General features: G+C 32.1%; 2 protein-coding genes and 1 pseudogene across 2 annotated transcripts; 2 read left to right on the top strand and 1 right to left on the bottom strand.

Moving 5' to 3' along the window:
- Positions 1-4,223: 4,223 nt before the first annotated feature.
- Positions 4,224-6,194, bottom strand: LOC107943107 (DELLA protein RGL1). The gene has a single exon (XM_016876847.2). It carries the CDS (start codon positions 6,169-6,171, stop codon positions 4,381-4,383), a length of 1,791 nt encoding a protein of 596 aa, XP_016732336.2. The 5' UTR covers positions 6,172-6,194; the 3' UTR covers positions 4,224-4,380.
- Positions 6,195-10,087: 3,893 nt separating this feature from the next.
- On the top strand, positions 10,088-11,321 carry LOC121224136 (probable WRKY transcription factor 65; annotated as a pseudogene).
- A 1,278-nt stretch (positions 11,322-12,599) lies between these two features.
- On the top strand, positions 12,600-14,963 carry LOC107946001 (rRNA biogenesis protein RRP5). Its single transcript, XM_041108002.1, has 7 exons — positions 12,600-12,641; positions 12,864-13,028; positions 13,181-13,231; positions 13,315-13,415; positions 13,698-13,851; positions 13,954-14,059; positions 14,679-14,963. Exons 1-7 carry the CDS (start codon positions 12,600-12,602, stop codon positions 14,768-14,770), a joined length of 711 nt encoding a protein of 236 aa, XP_040963936.1. The 3' UTR covers positions 14,771-14,963.
- The last annotated feature ends 1,475 nt before the right edge of the window (positions 14,964-16,438 follow it).

The raw sequence follows: 16,438 nt of genomic DNA, 5'->3' as shown, positions 1-16,438 counted from the left end.
GAATAGATTGAAGCTACGACAGTGAATCTTATTTCCCTGACATCGCAGTTAAAGATTGAAGCCGCAACGGTAAATCTTACTTCCCTGGCAATGCAGTGGAGCAGATTGAAGCTACGACGGCGAATCTTACTTCCCCGATACTGCAATTAAAAAGATTGAAGTCGCAACGGGAATCTTACTTCCCTGGCGGTGCAGTGGAACAAATTGAAGCTACAACGACGAATCTTGTTCCCCGACATTGCAATCAATTTGAAAGAAATCAATCATATCTCCCTGAAGTTGAAGTGGAGCGGATTAAAACCACAAATCTTATCTCCTTAAATAGTAGTGGAGCAGATCGCATCAAGTCTTATCTCCCTAAGCAGTAGTGGAGTAGACAGAAAAAAAACCAATCCTATCTCCTTGAAGTTGCAGTGGAGCGGATTAAAACCACAGATCTTATCACCCTAAGTAGTAGTGGAGCAGATCACATCAAGTCTTATCTCTCTAAGCAGTAGTGCAGCAGACAAAAGAAACTAATCCTATCTCCCTGAAGTTGCAGTGGAGCAGATTAAAACGATGAATCATATACCTCTGAAGTTGCAGTAGGTCGAATTAAATCTTATCATATCAAACCTTATCTCCCTGAAGTTGCAGTGGAGCAGGTTGAGGATGCAAGTCTTATCTCCTTGAAGTTGCAGTGGAGCAGACTAAAACCACGAATCTCATCTCCATGGAGTTGCAGCAGGGTAGATTGAAGTCATTTCTCTCTAAAGATGTCGTGAAATGGATCAAAGCAATAAGACGCAGTGGACTAGAATGAAGCTACTTGAAGAAGAGAAGCACCAGAACGAGTCGAGAATCGGCGAGACCGGGCAATTTTGGCCTTTCTTAAAAGTCTTTGCTTCATTCCCGTTGCACGACAATGAACAAAGAGGGGCAACTGTAAAGCCCAAAATCTGCCCGGGCCCAACACACTCAAAACAGTCCAATTACAAAAAAAACAAACCCAGATTCCACTACCCAAATTACAATGCCCAAATAAACCAAAACCCTAAAGCCCAAATGGCCCAAAATCTAAAACAATTTCAGCTAAACAAAAAGAAAGGCCGAAACCCTAGGTGTGCCGCACCTAGGTCCACCCCGCATGCCTCTCGCGCCTCTGCCGCTCCCCCTGCTACCAGCCACCGCCGCTTTACGCAACACGCAAAAGAAGAAGACAACAGCAAGAAACAATCGCAAACGACAAAAGAAATAGAGACTAAGCGTTTGTAATTTGGCTATAAAAGCCACAAGCTTTTTCTTTGTATGGTTCGGACCCTTTGTGAGAATATCAGAAATAAAAGCAAAAGTTGTCGTTTTTCGGTTTAGTATTTTATTGTATTTTTTTTTCTTTTTTTAATCGTTTCTCTTCCAAAAAAACTATCAATAACAAAAAAAGAAAAAAAGGGAAGGAGGAACTTACCGGGGTAACATAATCAGTTGGTGAAAGGCCGGTGGTCCTCTTCCTTTTTTGTTGTTTTTTGGGTATTTTGAGAATGGATCCGTATTTAGGAGGCCGAGATCTAAAAACGGGGTAAAAAAGAAAACCTTTTGACTCACCGCCGCCGTGCACGAAGGCGCCGGTGCAGTGGCGCTCGACCGGGCCCCTGGCCGGAGATAGGCCGACGTCTGGAGAGGAAGAGAGGGTTGAGAGTGTATTTTTTTTTTAAGAATGTGAGAAGAATGATTTTTTTTTAAAAAAAATACTTTTGTAAACCCCCTTAAACGACGTCGTTTATGGCTGGCTTCAATAGCCCCAAAACGGCGTCGTTTTGATCCTCAACCCTCGCGAGCGACCCGAACCAGAAGTAGGATCCGCGTGTTTTGCTTGGAGGGGTTATTTGCCTGTTTAGCCCCTCCGCTTTTGCGCATTAATGCAATTCGGTCTTCGTTTATTTTACATTTGACCCCGAAATTTATGGTGCATTTCAATCGAGTCCTTGATCCACTGACGCTTTGGAAAATGGACACATGTCCGATTTTGGGTTTTATTCCGCATTTGGTCCTTGACCTTTGCGCGTCTTTTGTTTTTAGTCCTCTTTGTTATTTTATTATGATTTTTACCCTTTTATTTCATTTTTGTCCCGATTTAGTCCCAAATCTATTAGATTTCACTTTATTTTTGCAATGTATTTATTTATTTATTTTAAACTTTATATTATTTATTTTAAATCGTTCTATTATTATTTATTTTAAGTTTTTTTTATATATTCTGTATTTTAAACTATGTTAATCAATTATTCAATTTAAATATATATATATATATTATTTATGTTAAACTACATATGTATATTATTTATTTGGAATTGTTTTTATGCACATCATTCATTATTATTTTAAAAAAAAATTTTGTTTTCATATTATTCATTTAAGATTCCTTTTGACATATTATTTATTTTAAACTTTTTACATATTATTTTAAATTGTTTTCTATGTTATTTATTTTTTAAATTGCTTTGAAGATTATTCATTTTAACTTGTTGTACATATTATTTGCTTTAAATCGTTTTATACTATTTATTCCAAATTGTTCTATATATTATTTTATTTCATTTTCTTTGATCCTTAATATTGATATTAAAGTGAGATGTTTCATGTGATTATTGCCGTCATGTATATTGCAATTCGTCTATTCATGTTTTCATATTGTTGTCATTCATTAACGTAACCATTTATTCATACATCAAATTTAACATTACATCAATTTTTACCCAAATTAGTAAAAAAGGAAAATTTTGGAAATAAAGACAGTACTCGATACTTCGGATCTTCGAGAGGATTGAGCCCTAACGTGTTGGGTTCCAATTTTCTTTGTTGAACCTAAATAATCGAGAATGCACTTTAATAAAAAAAACATAAATAAAAAGCTCATTATCTGGAATTCAATACGTTGTGTCCTAACGCATTGGATATGACACGTTTTCTCGAGACGAGGATTTTTTTCAAAAAAATAATAAAGGCAATATTCCGTATTTGGAAATTCGAGAGATCGTGCCCTGACTTATTGGGTTTCGATTTTACTCGCGTTAAACCTAAATAACCGAATGTCCTTTTAAAATTGAAATAAATGAGGTTTAAATAAAAAATAAAAGGCAAGCTTACTCTCAAAAATACGATGTGTCGTGTCCTAACTTACTGGATGTGACATCTTGTTACTTCGAGATAAGGGGGCATTTTCCATTTTGATTTATTTGAGTAATTTTAAAATAACACAATATAAAGAGGGGTCGTATTTTTAAATTCTTTTCGAGTTTTTAATTTTCGACACCAAGACATTAAGTAATCAACTAGGTACCAATTTTGGGTGTTACGAGGGTGCTAATCCTTCCTCGTACGTAACCGACTCCCGAACCTATTTCTTTGATTTTCGCAGACCAAATGCATTGTTTTAATAAATCTAAACCGTTTATTAAAAACAATTGTTTTTTCGAGGTGACCCAATCACACCTTCAAAAAGATTGGTGGCGACTCCCGTGTTCGTTTTCATTTTCAAAATCTAAGTCGATCCCGTTTCCCTAAAAAATGGTGTCAACAGTAACTAATTTAAAATATGGAGCATAATTTGAGGAAATATGTTATTAACCCTTCAAATTAAGTAAAAATATACCATAAGTCGTCGTACTTTTCTAAAATTTAGAATTTAATCAATATTTTCTTATTTCTAGAATTTAGTTCCTCTATTTTTTAGATTTTAAAATTTAGGTATAACTGTTAACACTTTTTTTGGTTAAATTTGTTGGTGTGACATTTTGAAATAAAAAAAATACTCACTTGATAGCTATGTAATTAAAAAAAATAACATTATAATTAACCTAAATTTAACCAAAAAATTAAAAATATTGACGATTGCACTTAAATTTTTAAATTTGAAAAGTAAAAAAACTAAATTCTTTAAAATAAAAATATAGAAACTAAATTTCAAATTATCGAAAAATACAGCATAGGCTTATTTTAAGCTTCATATTATAATGAGAGAAAGGACATATATACATCAATTAATATTTAACCTATAATTATTTTAATACAAAACCTACTTCTACTTGCAATGGACTACTATGTGATACCATATGTTAAAAATTTTAATTAAGGTTTAAAAATTTAAAATTTCTATATTAATTTTTAAGGGTTTATCCACTCTTTATTAAATAGATTATATTTAAAGAAAATATTATTTGAAAAGATAATTAGGAGAGTTTCGAAAATACAACATAAACATGAAATTGCCATTATAGGTAAGCTGCTGATTGCACCAACCAATTGACATAAACAAGCAAGAAAACATGGAAAACTAAGAGTTTATTGTTTAACATTTGAACTCAATGAACCTACAATGTAATAAACTACTAACAGTTTCGGATTTCAGAACCTATAGTTTCCGAATACCCTCCCTCTATCTCTCGAAAACTTCCAGGCCGAAACCGATTGAACCGGAGTTCCCTTCCATCCAACGATCACACTCTTTCCGCACTTGTCGAGCGTGCAATAACTAGCGGCACTCGGAAACTGTTTGATCACCAAACTACCTTGGTATAAGGACGACTCGCTAAACCCCAATTCGGTCATTCTAAACCTCGCGAAGAATGCCGACCACACTTCCAACTTCACACTTCTAACGACCCTCTCTTTGCCTTCCATCGCCACAATGTTCCGAATCCCATTGCAAAGCACGGACTCGACCCCGGCTCTCAATTCACCTTCATGTTCCAAGCAAGTGTCAAGGCAGTCAAAAAATGTGCTGTAAAAGAATAACGCTTCAATGAATCGGTTCACGAACGACGGAGAGTTGTGGTTTGCTTCGATTTCGATGACAATTACTATAGTAGGGTTCAAATTTTTCATCACCCGCATCAGATTTTCCAAGCATGTAGGCCTTGAAATCATTGTTCTAAGCACCAACGGACAGAAAACAACCAACGATTCGTCGTTTCCGATTTTGAATAACTCTTCCTTGATGTCTTCCATGTCTTCGACGTAAACCGCAATGAACGAAAAGGGTAACTTAAACGACGCAGCAACGCTTTCCAACCTCTTTCCGGTCTCCGCTATCTTCTCGTTGCCGACAAATCCCACGGCCGTTATCTTGAGAATCTCGACGTGGCGAATTTCACGTTCGGACAGAGCTTGCATTAGGCCGGTCCATTGAACTCCACTCCGAAGTTCAAGATCAATTATATGGATCTTACTAGCCGATGCCACGTTCTCTATAATGGCTTGTATTCCCATGAATTGCGTTACTTGAAAAAACGGTACATACTCATGCATTCTAACCGATATAAGGTTCGTATTCAACCCGTTTTCAATACCGGTCTTAAATATCATCTCTGGTTCCTTCGCTATAATCCTCCCCATTCCTTTATCAATCCTTTCTCGAAGAGCTTCGGCAAAATAATATACGATCCGTTGGACCGGATTGGCTCGTTCCGACGCAATCCATTCGCAATGCGAAAGCAACCGGTTAGCACGTTCGAATTGTTCGTAACCAACTTTCTCCGCTGCGGTTAGGAGTAAGTGCACGAGCTCGACGTCTTTCGTGTCGTCATCGGACAAACCCGAAAGAGCATGACCGAACGGATGCATAATCATGGAGAAATCATCGTACCTCATGTCCGAAAGCTGTATGTACCTCGCTCCGGTCACCCTCATGATCTCCTCCGCTGAAAGTTTCTTCTGGCCGCCGCCACGTTCATCCGTTCCATCCTCGCCGTCACTCCCAACGTATTTGCTGAATCTCAATTTCTTGAAACCATTTCCGTAATTGGTTAGCAGTTCCAGAGACGACAACCGACACGAAGACTGCATATTGCAGTCCTTAATGGGTTTCATGTTTTCCGGCCTAGAAAATTCTTGGAACGCCATGTTTCCCGAGAAAACAGAGCTGAAACTGAATTCATCGGAAAAAGCTGACTTGGTTGCTGCTCGTCCCCGTTGTTGTTCTTGATTTTCAGACATCTTTGTTACGTTTTGATAAAGACCATGATTAGGAAAAACAGGATCATTGTCTGGATCATCTCCAATTTCTTGGAATCCAAGCAGAGGGTCATGTTTTCCTTTTATTACAGTACCATCTTTCTCGAAATCAGGAAGATTGTAATTTCCTTGGATTCCATTGAAGTCGAATGGACTACTGAAAGGGAATAATCCATTATCCATCTTAGAACTTTTGAAACTTTGCATCAAATTTTACTTCCACAAGAGTATCTATGTAATAATAATCATAATAAATATCAACTCCAAAAAGATTTTTTTATATACCTACTAATCGGGTTAATTGCATTAGACATCCTTGAATTACAATTCAAAAATGTCACTATCATATTAATCAGATACTTCTATCAACATTGTCAAAAATATAACCTATGAGATAGAGAATATTTAATACATTAGGATTAAATTGTATGCACATTAAGTAGGGAAGGCTTTTTTTAGATTTTAGATATAATGATAAATTTAACTTTCAACGTTTATTTATTTAGATTTTAGATATAATGATAAATTGATTTATTTTGTTATTTCGGCTTTATTTTTTTTCTTTATCACTTTGGTTCTCAACCCTCAAAGTGTTGTTAAATTGTTTTTTTTTAATGGACAAAAGATACATGAATTGTTTAAAGTTGTATTGGCTGACGTGAATTACCATGGGAGTTGTCGTGTTAATGTCGTTAAAATTTTAACAGTTCAATCAATTTATCTATCCAACAAAAAGCAATTTAATTAAACTTTGAAAGTTGAGGACCAAAGTAATAAAAAAAGAATTAAGATCAATGTAATGAAATAGATAAATATTAAGAGCCAAATTTATCATTATGTCTAAATTTTATACTTATTATATTTTTTAACATGACAGACAGCGACGTGCCTAGAGGTTGGAGCCTTAGCCCCCGATTAAAATGATACAATTGCAATTTTAGTCTCTCTCATGCAATTTAATCCCTTTTAGTTTATTTGTTAAATAGAAAAATTACTTTTTTTTGCCTCATCAAAAATTAAAAATTCAATTTAAATAATTTCAATACAATCGTACATTTCTTAACTTTGCAATAAATATACACGCGTCTATAATTTAACCAATGTATTTCAAATATGTTCCATATTAAATCCAAACTTTTACATTTAATGCCTAAATTAACGGTTAAATTAACAAAAAAGAAGAGAAAAGAAAAACTTGATTGATATAATATTATACTTGGGAATCAATTTAAAATTTAGACAATAGTTGATGACTTTTTAATGGAATTAACCCTTTCTTTAATCTACAAACAGGGCATAACTAAAATGGAAAAATTTTCATTTAGGCCTTTTAAAATTTTAAATTAGTAAAAGTAAAATTACACTTTGACTCCCTTAAAAATAATAAAATTTTAAATAATCTATAATTTTTTCATAACAAAATTTGACCTAATAAAATTTTAAATAATCATTTCGTCCCCTTCCATTTAAACCTTTTAAAATTTAAAATTAGTAAATATAAAATTATATTTTAACCCTCTTAAAAATAATAAAAATTTAATTTAATTCTTTAAAATTTATAAATATAAAAAATAATAAAATAATAAGACTAGATTTATATTATTATAAAAATTACAATTTAATTCAATTCTGTACATCATAAGTAACGTAAAGGAAAAAGAAAATGGGGTTGGATTGCGATGGTGAGACTGATATTTCGATGTGGGCAACATGTCCGGCCGCTCAGGCAAAAAAAAGAAGAAGAGCCAATTAAATACTTAAATGGCATTTAAAAATATTGTGGTTAATACAAATGGCAGAAAGGACGATAGGATATAATATTTGGTGATTATTTCCACATAGCAAACGAAGGCAGCCATCCAACATTAATGTTTAAATTGTGGGATCAAAGGCATTTATGAATTAAATAAAAGGAACGAAACTACATGACAAGGAGGCAGTTGATAAGTACGAGTATTAATTTTGGTGATTATTTTTTTATGATTATTAAAATCTAAAAGTCATTATATAAATCAATTAGACCCATAATTACATTTCTGGGGATAATCAAATTTCTAACGTAATGTACATATGCTGAGCAGCAATACAGACTGAAAATAAGACATGAAGCCAGTTACTGGAAAAATATTATACCCAAGAAATTCAAAATTAGTCCACCAAAAATACCTTTTCTTGGGATAATATACGGACTATTTGCATAAAATTTGAAAGAATTTAAACAAAATTAATAAGCTTAAAATGGGTTTGACCAAAAAATTAAGTTTATTAAATATACGAGTTGAACTTAGGTTTCAATGTACACAACTCAAGCTCAACCTGTGTACAAATTAAATATATCAAATTAAAACATAAATGTTAAGTTATTTATGTTTAGAACGTTAATAAAAGAAATATATATAACTAGTTTGTATTTTCGTGCGATGCATGGTCGATTGTAAATATTAGATTTATAATGCTTTTATTGGATTAATATTTGATACATTGACAGTTTACTTATTTTTATTACTCAAGTAACATTAAAAATTGACATATGACATGTCAACCAATTGACTTGCTTGTAGAGTCTAAAAACTCTCCTAACTTTTTTCATTTTTATAATATTAATTTTTGTTTAAAATTTTTAATGAGTTTCTTTAAAAAAATCATTAATAAATTGAAAATTTAATGTAATTGCAAAATATTTAACTAAATTAAAACAAGTTATATTAATTTTATTTAATTTTAAAAAGATTTAATATCAAAATAATATAAAAATTCCTTGTGATTGATTTTAATATTAATATATTATAATTTAAATAATATTATCAATAATTTCTTACAGATTATTTATTTTATATATATTGTTAAATAATTTTATTTTGATGTTAAAATTGTTAATATTTATTTTTTAAAATTTATATTTATTTTTCTCTAATTTAATCAATGAAATAACTCTTATTATATTAGAAATATATAAATTTAATTTGATAAATATTATTAATATGAATATTTTTAAAAATTATATTTTAATTTTAACAATTTAATATTCATTATTCTTAATGTTATAGCATTAAAAATTAATTCAATTAAGTGAAATCTTGAAATAAAGAGATAAAAGGCAAAGAGTAAAAAGTAACTTACCCAAATTGTAAATCAGTATTTCAATTAAAGAGTGACGTGTGTCAAAAAAGTTGTGATGTAAACATAACTATTTATTTTCTTTTTTTTTTGTAACCTCATAATGCTATAGTATATATATATTACTAGATACAAAATAAAATCAATAATATTTTTTTAAAAATACTATGAATGGGCCTAACTGGGGTTAGCATAACTATTTACAAATATGGACGGATTTAAGTAAAATCTGAGACCCATATTTTTTTATAGCCAAGCTTAGATAACTATGTATGATATTAATATCATGCATAAACTTGACTTAATTTATGAATATCTCTAGTCGTAACCCAGTTAATTGCCACTAAGTTCGTTAAGTCAAATTTTGCTATTAATCTCTATACTATGCGTAAGTTGTGGATTTAATAATTATAGTTTAATTTGATTATTTGTAGTATTTGTATTATGTATAAATTGTAGATTTAGTCATTGTACTCCAATTTAATTATTTTTAATCTATGTACTTGTTTAACCCTAAATATTTATTTTATAAGTGTTATGTGAAAATAACAAATTGACAAAATATTATATAAATTATAAAATGTTTGAGAGATAAAATTTTGACCAAGGGAAAAAATTAACCTTTTTTTCCTTTTAAAAAAGGAATCAAATTAGAAAATAAATATTAAATACAAAACTTTCACTTTCAACCAAAACTGAATTTTCAAATTTTAAAAATAAAATAAAATAAATGTATGGAAATTAAATCAATAATTTTTTCATAGTGTAGCAAAATTTGACCTAATAAATTTATGAAAGGCCAAGCTTCATTATTGGAAATATACACGTGCCAAGTGGAGATTGATTGCGTTTATGGGAACAGGAGCCAAACGATGCTGAAGCCAATGAAGTGGCGGATGGGGCCGGCAATATTGTTGTCCTTGAAATATCAACACACATATATTTATATGGTGCAGCAGTTTGTGTGGATATAAGGTAGTTTATTTTATTACAAGGTGGGGGGGGGGGTTCGAGGGTTGATGGTGAGTGACAAGAAAGGTTGAAGGGAACCCAAGTTGGAGGAGGTTTTTTTTTGTTTGTCATATTGTCAAAAAACCCAAACTCCCTTTTGTTCTTTTTTCTTCCATCACAGTCTGATTGGAGCTCTTCATTTCAATCCTTTTGGTTTTTATTTTGCCCTCTAAGTTCATTAATCATTATATCACCACCAAATAGCTTTCACTGTCTCTTTTTAATCTCTTTTTGGCCATTGCAGCATCAAACAGAAAGTTGCAATGGACGGTTCTATCTCTCCAAAACAAAATCAAAGCCAGGCATCCAAAAGAAGGTTTCTGTTTTATATACATTCTAAATTGGTTCATAGCAGGCAGCATGCATTTAACTTTGGTAAGGTTTTTAATTACCAGGAAAGTGGTTGAAAGGACTGTTGTGACTGTAAAGATGGGAGAAAATGGTGGAAAGTTAAAGAATGACGGACCACCTTATGATTCATGGTCATGGAGGAAATATGGTCAAAAGCCTATCAAAGGGTCTCCTTATCCAAGGTATTTCATGTTTTTTTCTGCATTTTTTGATTCACGGTTGTTGAGTTCATGTTTTGATCATGCAGGGGGTATTACAAGTGCAGCACATCAAAAGGTTGTTCAGCAAAAAAGCAAGTAGAAAGATGCAAAACAGATGCTTCAATGCTCATCATTACTTACACCTCTAGCCATAACCATCCAAGCCCTCATCTGCACAAACACCAAAACCTTATCACAGTCACCAACTAAAGAACCCCAAAGTGATGATGATGATGGTGATAATGATGATCGGGCCCCAACCACTAAGCAAGAACACCTACCTGATAAAGATGAAGACCAATTTCATTATCTACATCCCCATTAAGCTTTCCCCAAAACCAAGAAGAAGATCCTTTCAGTGGGAATCTAGAGAGAAGCACAGTGGGGTTATTGTTGGATGAAGAGCCAGTCTCTTGTTGTTCTCGTATGAAAGCAGTATCATCATCTCCCACACCAAAATCAGAAGAAAATGATTTCTTCGATGAGCTTGAAGAACTACCCATATGTTCAGCTTTCACAAGGTTCATGAGAAGCAAGTTTTTCGATGAAGGGATTCCTGTTGTCCCTCCTTGATCTAAGTGTATATATATTTTTACAGCCTTGGAAAACATGTAATTAATTAAGGTGATAATTGAAGGGATTATTATGCCTCCATTACCAATGGTTCATTTTCTTTTCTTTTTGTTTTGCCTGAGGGCTCACAAAATGAGATAGTTGGATCACTGTGGCTTGAAAACTGGAAACCAAAAAAAAAAGAAGAAGCTTGTGAATTGGTGCCATTTTTATTGATATTGGAGACTGGGATTTTTTGGGGGAGAGAAAGGTAAAAGAAAAAATCTAGCAAGTCGAATGGATAGAGAGATAGAGGGGGCTCTTTGATTGATGCTGTTTTTTTTTTTTTTTGTTAGGTGAGCAGCTCCTTTCGACATTAAAAATGGATCCACGAGGTTCACGCGAGACTGCTTTGCTTTAAGAGCTTTTGTTTTTTCTTTTAAATAATCTTCTTTTAACCGATGCTTAGATTCCATGGGAAGAGAAGATTTGCATAATGAGTTTTTGTTTACAAGATTTAAATAAAAATTTTATTTTAAAATATTAAAATTTTTTATTATTCAATCTAATTTGAGGTATTTAATGCTTTGAATATTGTTATGGAAGGGGTATGAAACTGGCACCAAATCAACATTGTTGGTGGCGGTTTGTGCTCACACGCTTACGGGTTAATTGAAATCGTTAATATATATGTATACATCATTTCCAGTCGCTTCAATCACCCACTGTAATGATTTAGTAGAGAATCTCTCTCTCTGTACAATCACCAAATACATTGTATGATTCTGTAGATTACATATTTTTGTTTAAAATTGAAATGTACTGTACATGGAATAAATAATTTTCATATCATTTTTTAAACTGGTAAGTATATTCTAATTTGATTTTATTTGATTTTTTTAATAGTACAATGATTAAACTAATCCATTTAATAATAGAGACACTAATTTGATTCGGAGGGTCTTCGTAGGTACATTCACCTAAAGAAAATATTTAAAAAATAGTGACATAGGTTCAAATATCACCATATGTTAATTTTACAATACCAAAAAAATACTCAAAAAATAGTATTTAATAAGTTTCACAAATACAATCCATTATTAAACAAACTTAAAATAAACAAGCAAAAAATTTATTATTCCATAAATTAAACAATAATTAATCTCATACTATGCATATAACAGTCCATAATTCAAAAAATCAAAAATAAATAATAAAAAGTAAATTAAAGTTAAAATATATTTAAAATTAATTTTTTGATACAAATAAATAATAAATATTCAAATTAAAAATTAAAAATTATTTTTAAATTTATTTTTTATGGTACCGGTTAGTACACTATTCCGATTGGAAAGGTGAAATCAACCAATACACACTGACATGACTGATACCATCAAAATTCGAACTGAAACAAATCCTCAAGTTTTTTGTTTCAGTTTACTACTGGAATAGAGCATTCCAATCAATACTAGAACGAAATTGTCTACCATGACTAAGGCTGCGTTCTTCATTGCTTAACAAACGGACTTTTCCTTGAAAAAATGCTTTTCTTTGAAAAGCAATGAAGAACGACCTTCGTTTTGGTAACAATTTCTCAAAAGCTGAGAAGTGCTTTTGGGCAGACGGAGAAGTAAAAATTTTTAGCTTTTCAGCCAAGAAGTGCTTTTGGCTGGTTCATTTACTTTTTTAGCCACACACGAACGCCCTTATCTGCTCTCTGCTCTCTGCTGCTTCTTTGCCCTCATCTCTGCCCTCTGCTGGTTCTTTGTTCTGCCCTTTGCTTGTTCTTTGTTTCTCTGCCCTCTTCCGGTGAGTTTATTTTTTCTTCTCTTCTTCTCTTCTTCTGTATATTTTTGTTTGTCTGGGATTGATTTTCAATTTCACTGCCCTCTGCCCTTTGCTGGTTCTTTGATTTTCAATTTCCCTACCCTCTGCCCTTTGCTGGTTCTTTGGCCTTGGAGCTGCACCAAACAGTAAATGCTGTTGTGGAGATTGTGAAAGAACATTACTTGGTATGTAGGCAATGCTGTTCAATTTGTTGTCAGCTTACTGCAATTGTCTCATAAATTCTGAACTCTTTTTAATGTTTTATTAGGTTATTGCAATTCCTGAGTATAACTATGCCATAGGGTATGCATCAATAGCATATTACAATACACAGAAGCTTCCCCATAAACAATTTGTGAATGGGCAGAAGTGAGGTTGATTTTAGTGACCAATCATTTTTTGCTTATTTTTCGCTTATTTGTATATGTAAATTGGCTGCAGTAATCTTTACAACGTTGTAATTGGTGTTTGGAGTTAGTATCCTCCATTGTTTAATTGCTTCAATAGCAGCTCCATTTTTGTCTTATGGATAAGGTGTCATTTTCATTTTTGTTTGGTTTCTTTTCAAGTCCTGTAGTGTTCTTGAATGCTTGTTGTGGATGTGTTACTAATGCCTATCAAGCTTAAATACACTCGAAATGATTGATGCAGGGTTATTGCAACTGTTATGGCTCTTCCAAGTCCTGAAACGTCAGGAAGGTTGCTTTTGCTCCTTAATTCGATTGGTGAGGTCACTGAGACATCCAGTTCAAAACGGGCCAAAAAGAAGTCTAGTTATAATGTGGGATCATTGGTTCCAGCAGAGGTGAAAAATTAGTGTTTGATCTTTTAGAACTTTGTTTTTCCCTTTTTTGTGCTTGTTTGATTCAAATACATCTATTGAATACTTGTGCTAAATGCTCCATAGGTTACTGAAATAATGCCCCTTGAGTTGAGATTGAAATTTGGAATTGGTTTCTGTGGACGGGTTCATATAACAGAGGATTTGTCTATTAAACCCGCCATGCTTGCTGGTAAGACAATTTCTTGGAAACTTCTGTTGAATGCATGTAAATCTACTTTCAAGCCATGATATAAAAATAAAATTTGTTATATATTTAAAATATTAACTACAAGGCAAATTACTTTTAGTTCACTTTTTCTATAAGACTCGAGCTTGACTCATATGATCAAAGCACACTTTAAAGTCAAAATCAAGATCAATTCATTTGTCTGTTCCTTCTTTGGACATGATTTTACAATTAAGTTGATTCAGCCCCAACTGTTAGCAAGCATCTGTGCTCATGTCCCCAGAATAACAGTATCTATATTATTTGAGTGAATGAATCTATCGAAACATTAATTGCTTTCTTTACTTGTTTATCAGAAATTTCCATATCATATTATCATAGAAACTGTCATGATTGCTATCCATTGCTTCACTAGTTTCTAATCCTTGGGGCTCTTATAAAGGTTTAGCCCTCTTTCGCACTTTATTTCTCTGCAACCTTAATATGTATTTCTATCAGATGAATAGCTTTTGGAATTAGAGTTTCTCTTGTCTTTTATTTTTGAAACATTGGTTTTTTCCCCTTTATGAAGTTTTTGTGGTAGACTTTGTTTTGAGCCTAACTTGAACTTTGTTGATCTTAGAAGCGCAAAAGAGAAGCTTCCAAGGCCTTGGAGCTGCACCAAACAGTAAATGCTGTTGTGGAGATTGTGAAAGAACATTACTTGGTATGTAGGCAATGCTGATTTTGTTGGTCTATTCAAAATATGTTCAACATCTGAGTGGACTGAAATTTGTTTTTCTGTTTCTCTTGTACTTTTTTACATCATGGTATGTACTAGTTTTATTACTATAGGTCTGATTTTGTTTAAAGATTTTAGCTGAACCTTTAAATGAAATGCAATACACGCTAAACTGTTCAATTGAAACTATGTTTGCTTTTATAATTCTAAGTATTTTGTTTTATATTCTCAAACATTTAATCTAAGGGGTGATGGAATAGTTAGTTCGATCCATTGTTAATTGAACTATAATTAACTAAACCGTTAGTTGAATTGAGCTTTTTTTTTGTTAAAATAATTAACCGAATCGAACCAACTTCAATTAATTTTGTCGGCTTTCTATTGAATTGTTGTTTATATAACTTTTTTTTTTCTTTTGGTCCAAAGTTCATACCATTTTGAAACAATTATTGGCAAACAATTTTGAAACAATTATTGGCAAACAATTATTGGAACAAAAATATGACAAACAATGTGCATTGTCATATATTAGAACAAAAACATTATAACATTACAATACAATGACAGTTGGAACGAAATTGATAGGTCTTTAATTAATTTAAAAATAAAATATGATTTTTATAATAATACAATCGTGTCAATATCTAATTACAAATATTTAATTTTTATATTTAAATATTTAAATATAGTTTATGTATTCTAATTAAATTTTATAAATAATTAATATTAATTACTTAGAAATATTTAAAATTAATATTATATATTAAAATATTAACAATAAGTTATAATAAATTTTTTTATATTTTTGCTAAAATATCATAATATTAACTAATTTGAATATTATTTAAATACATGTTTGGTACTTTATAATCTCATGTCTAAAATGGACATTTTATTCTTCAAAAGTACTTTTTGACAGCAATGTCAAATACTCAAATTTCTCAAAAGCACTTCTGAAAAGCACTTCTCAAAAGCACTTCTTAAAAGCAATGAAGAACTGGCCCTAACACACATTGGTGATGGTCAATTTTTTTTAAAGAAAATATGCATCCAACGAGGAAGAGAGGCAGAGATTTTCTACCCCAAGTCGCTAACAACTGTGGTGATTTGGCAGGAAATCTTTACCTCCCTGACCCCAATAAGACCCATACATACCCCTTTCTCACCAATACCCCTTCCTCATTATAAATACTCCACATAAACCCAAAAATTTCAAAAAAAAACCCCAAAATAATGGGGGAAAATCAAATCCTAAAATATATTACAAAAACCCTAAACCACTTATAAAATACCACTTACAAATTCCAATATGAAACTTTATACCCATATCTTGCTTGCATCTTGCAACCAAGATAACAATAAGAATGGTTGGCTCAACTTTAACCAACAGTTTAATGCATTTACATATTAATTTCACATCAAGTTTTCGGTAGTCTTGCGACATCCACATAACAATACAATTGTCAGGTCCTTCATACTTACAAATCTCCCAAAGTTGTGACCACTTTATAAATGAAACCCGTACCCTCCACCAACACTTCAGCACTTGCCAATGTATAATGTTGAAGTAAATATGATGTCTTTGTAACCAACCCACACATTTACGCTATAGAGCTTAATAATAGTTACAGATACATCCTTATTTAGAAACTATAACCCTA

This window comes from Gossypium hirsutum, chromosome D12, assembly GCF_007990345.1.
Source record: "Gossypium hirsutum isolate 1008001.06 chromosome D12, Gossypium_hirsutum_v2.1, whole genome shotgun sequence".
NCBI lineage: Eukaryota > Viridiplantae > Streptophyta > Magnoliopsida > Malvales > Malvaceae > Gossypium > Gossypium hirsutum.
The sequence above is the reverse complement of the archived record's forward strand: the minus strand, read 5'-3'. Positions and strand labels throughout refer to the sequence as shown.

Excerpts from the sequence above, each read along its gene's own strand:
- LOC107943107 (XM_016876847.2), bottom strand. The coding sequence starts at position 6,171 with ATGGATAATGGATTATTCCCTTTCAGTAGTCCATTCGACTTCAATGGA.
- LOC107946001 (XM_041108002.1), top strand. The coding sequence starts at position 12,600 with ATGACTGATACCATCAAAATTCGAACTGAAACAAATCCTCAA. Across the intron at positions 13,232-13,314 it reads TTGTGAAAGAACATTACTTG|GTTATTGCAATTCCTGAGTA; the intron begins GTATGTAGGCAA and ends ATGTTTTATTAG. Across the intron at positions 14,060-14,678 it reads TAAACCCGCCATGCTTGCTG|AAGCGCAAAAGAGAAGCTTC; the intron begins GTAAGACAATTT and ends TGTTGATCTTAG.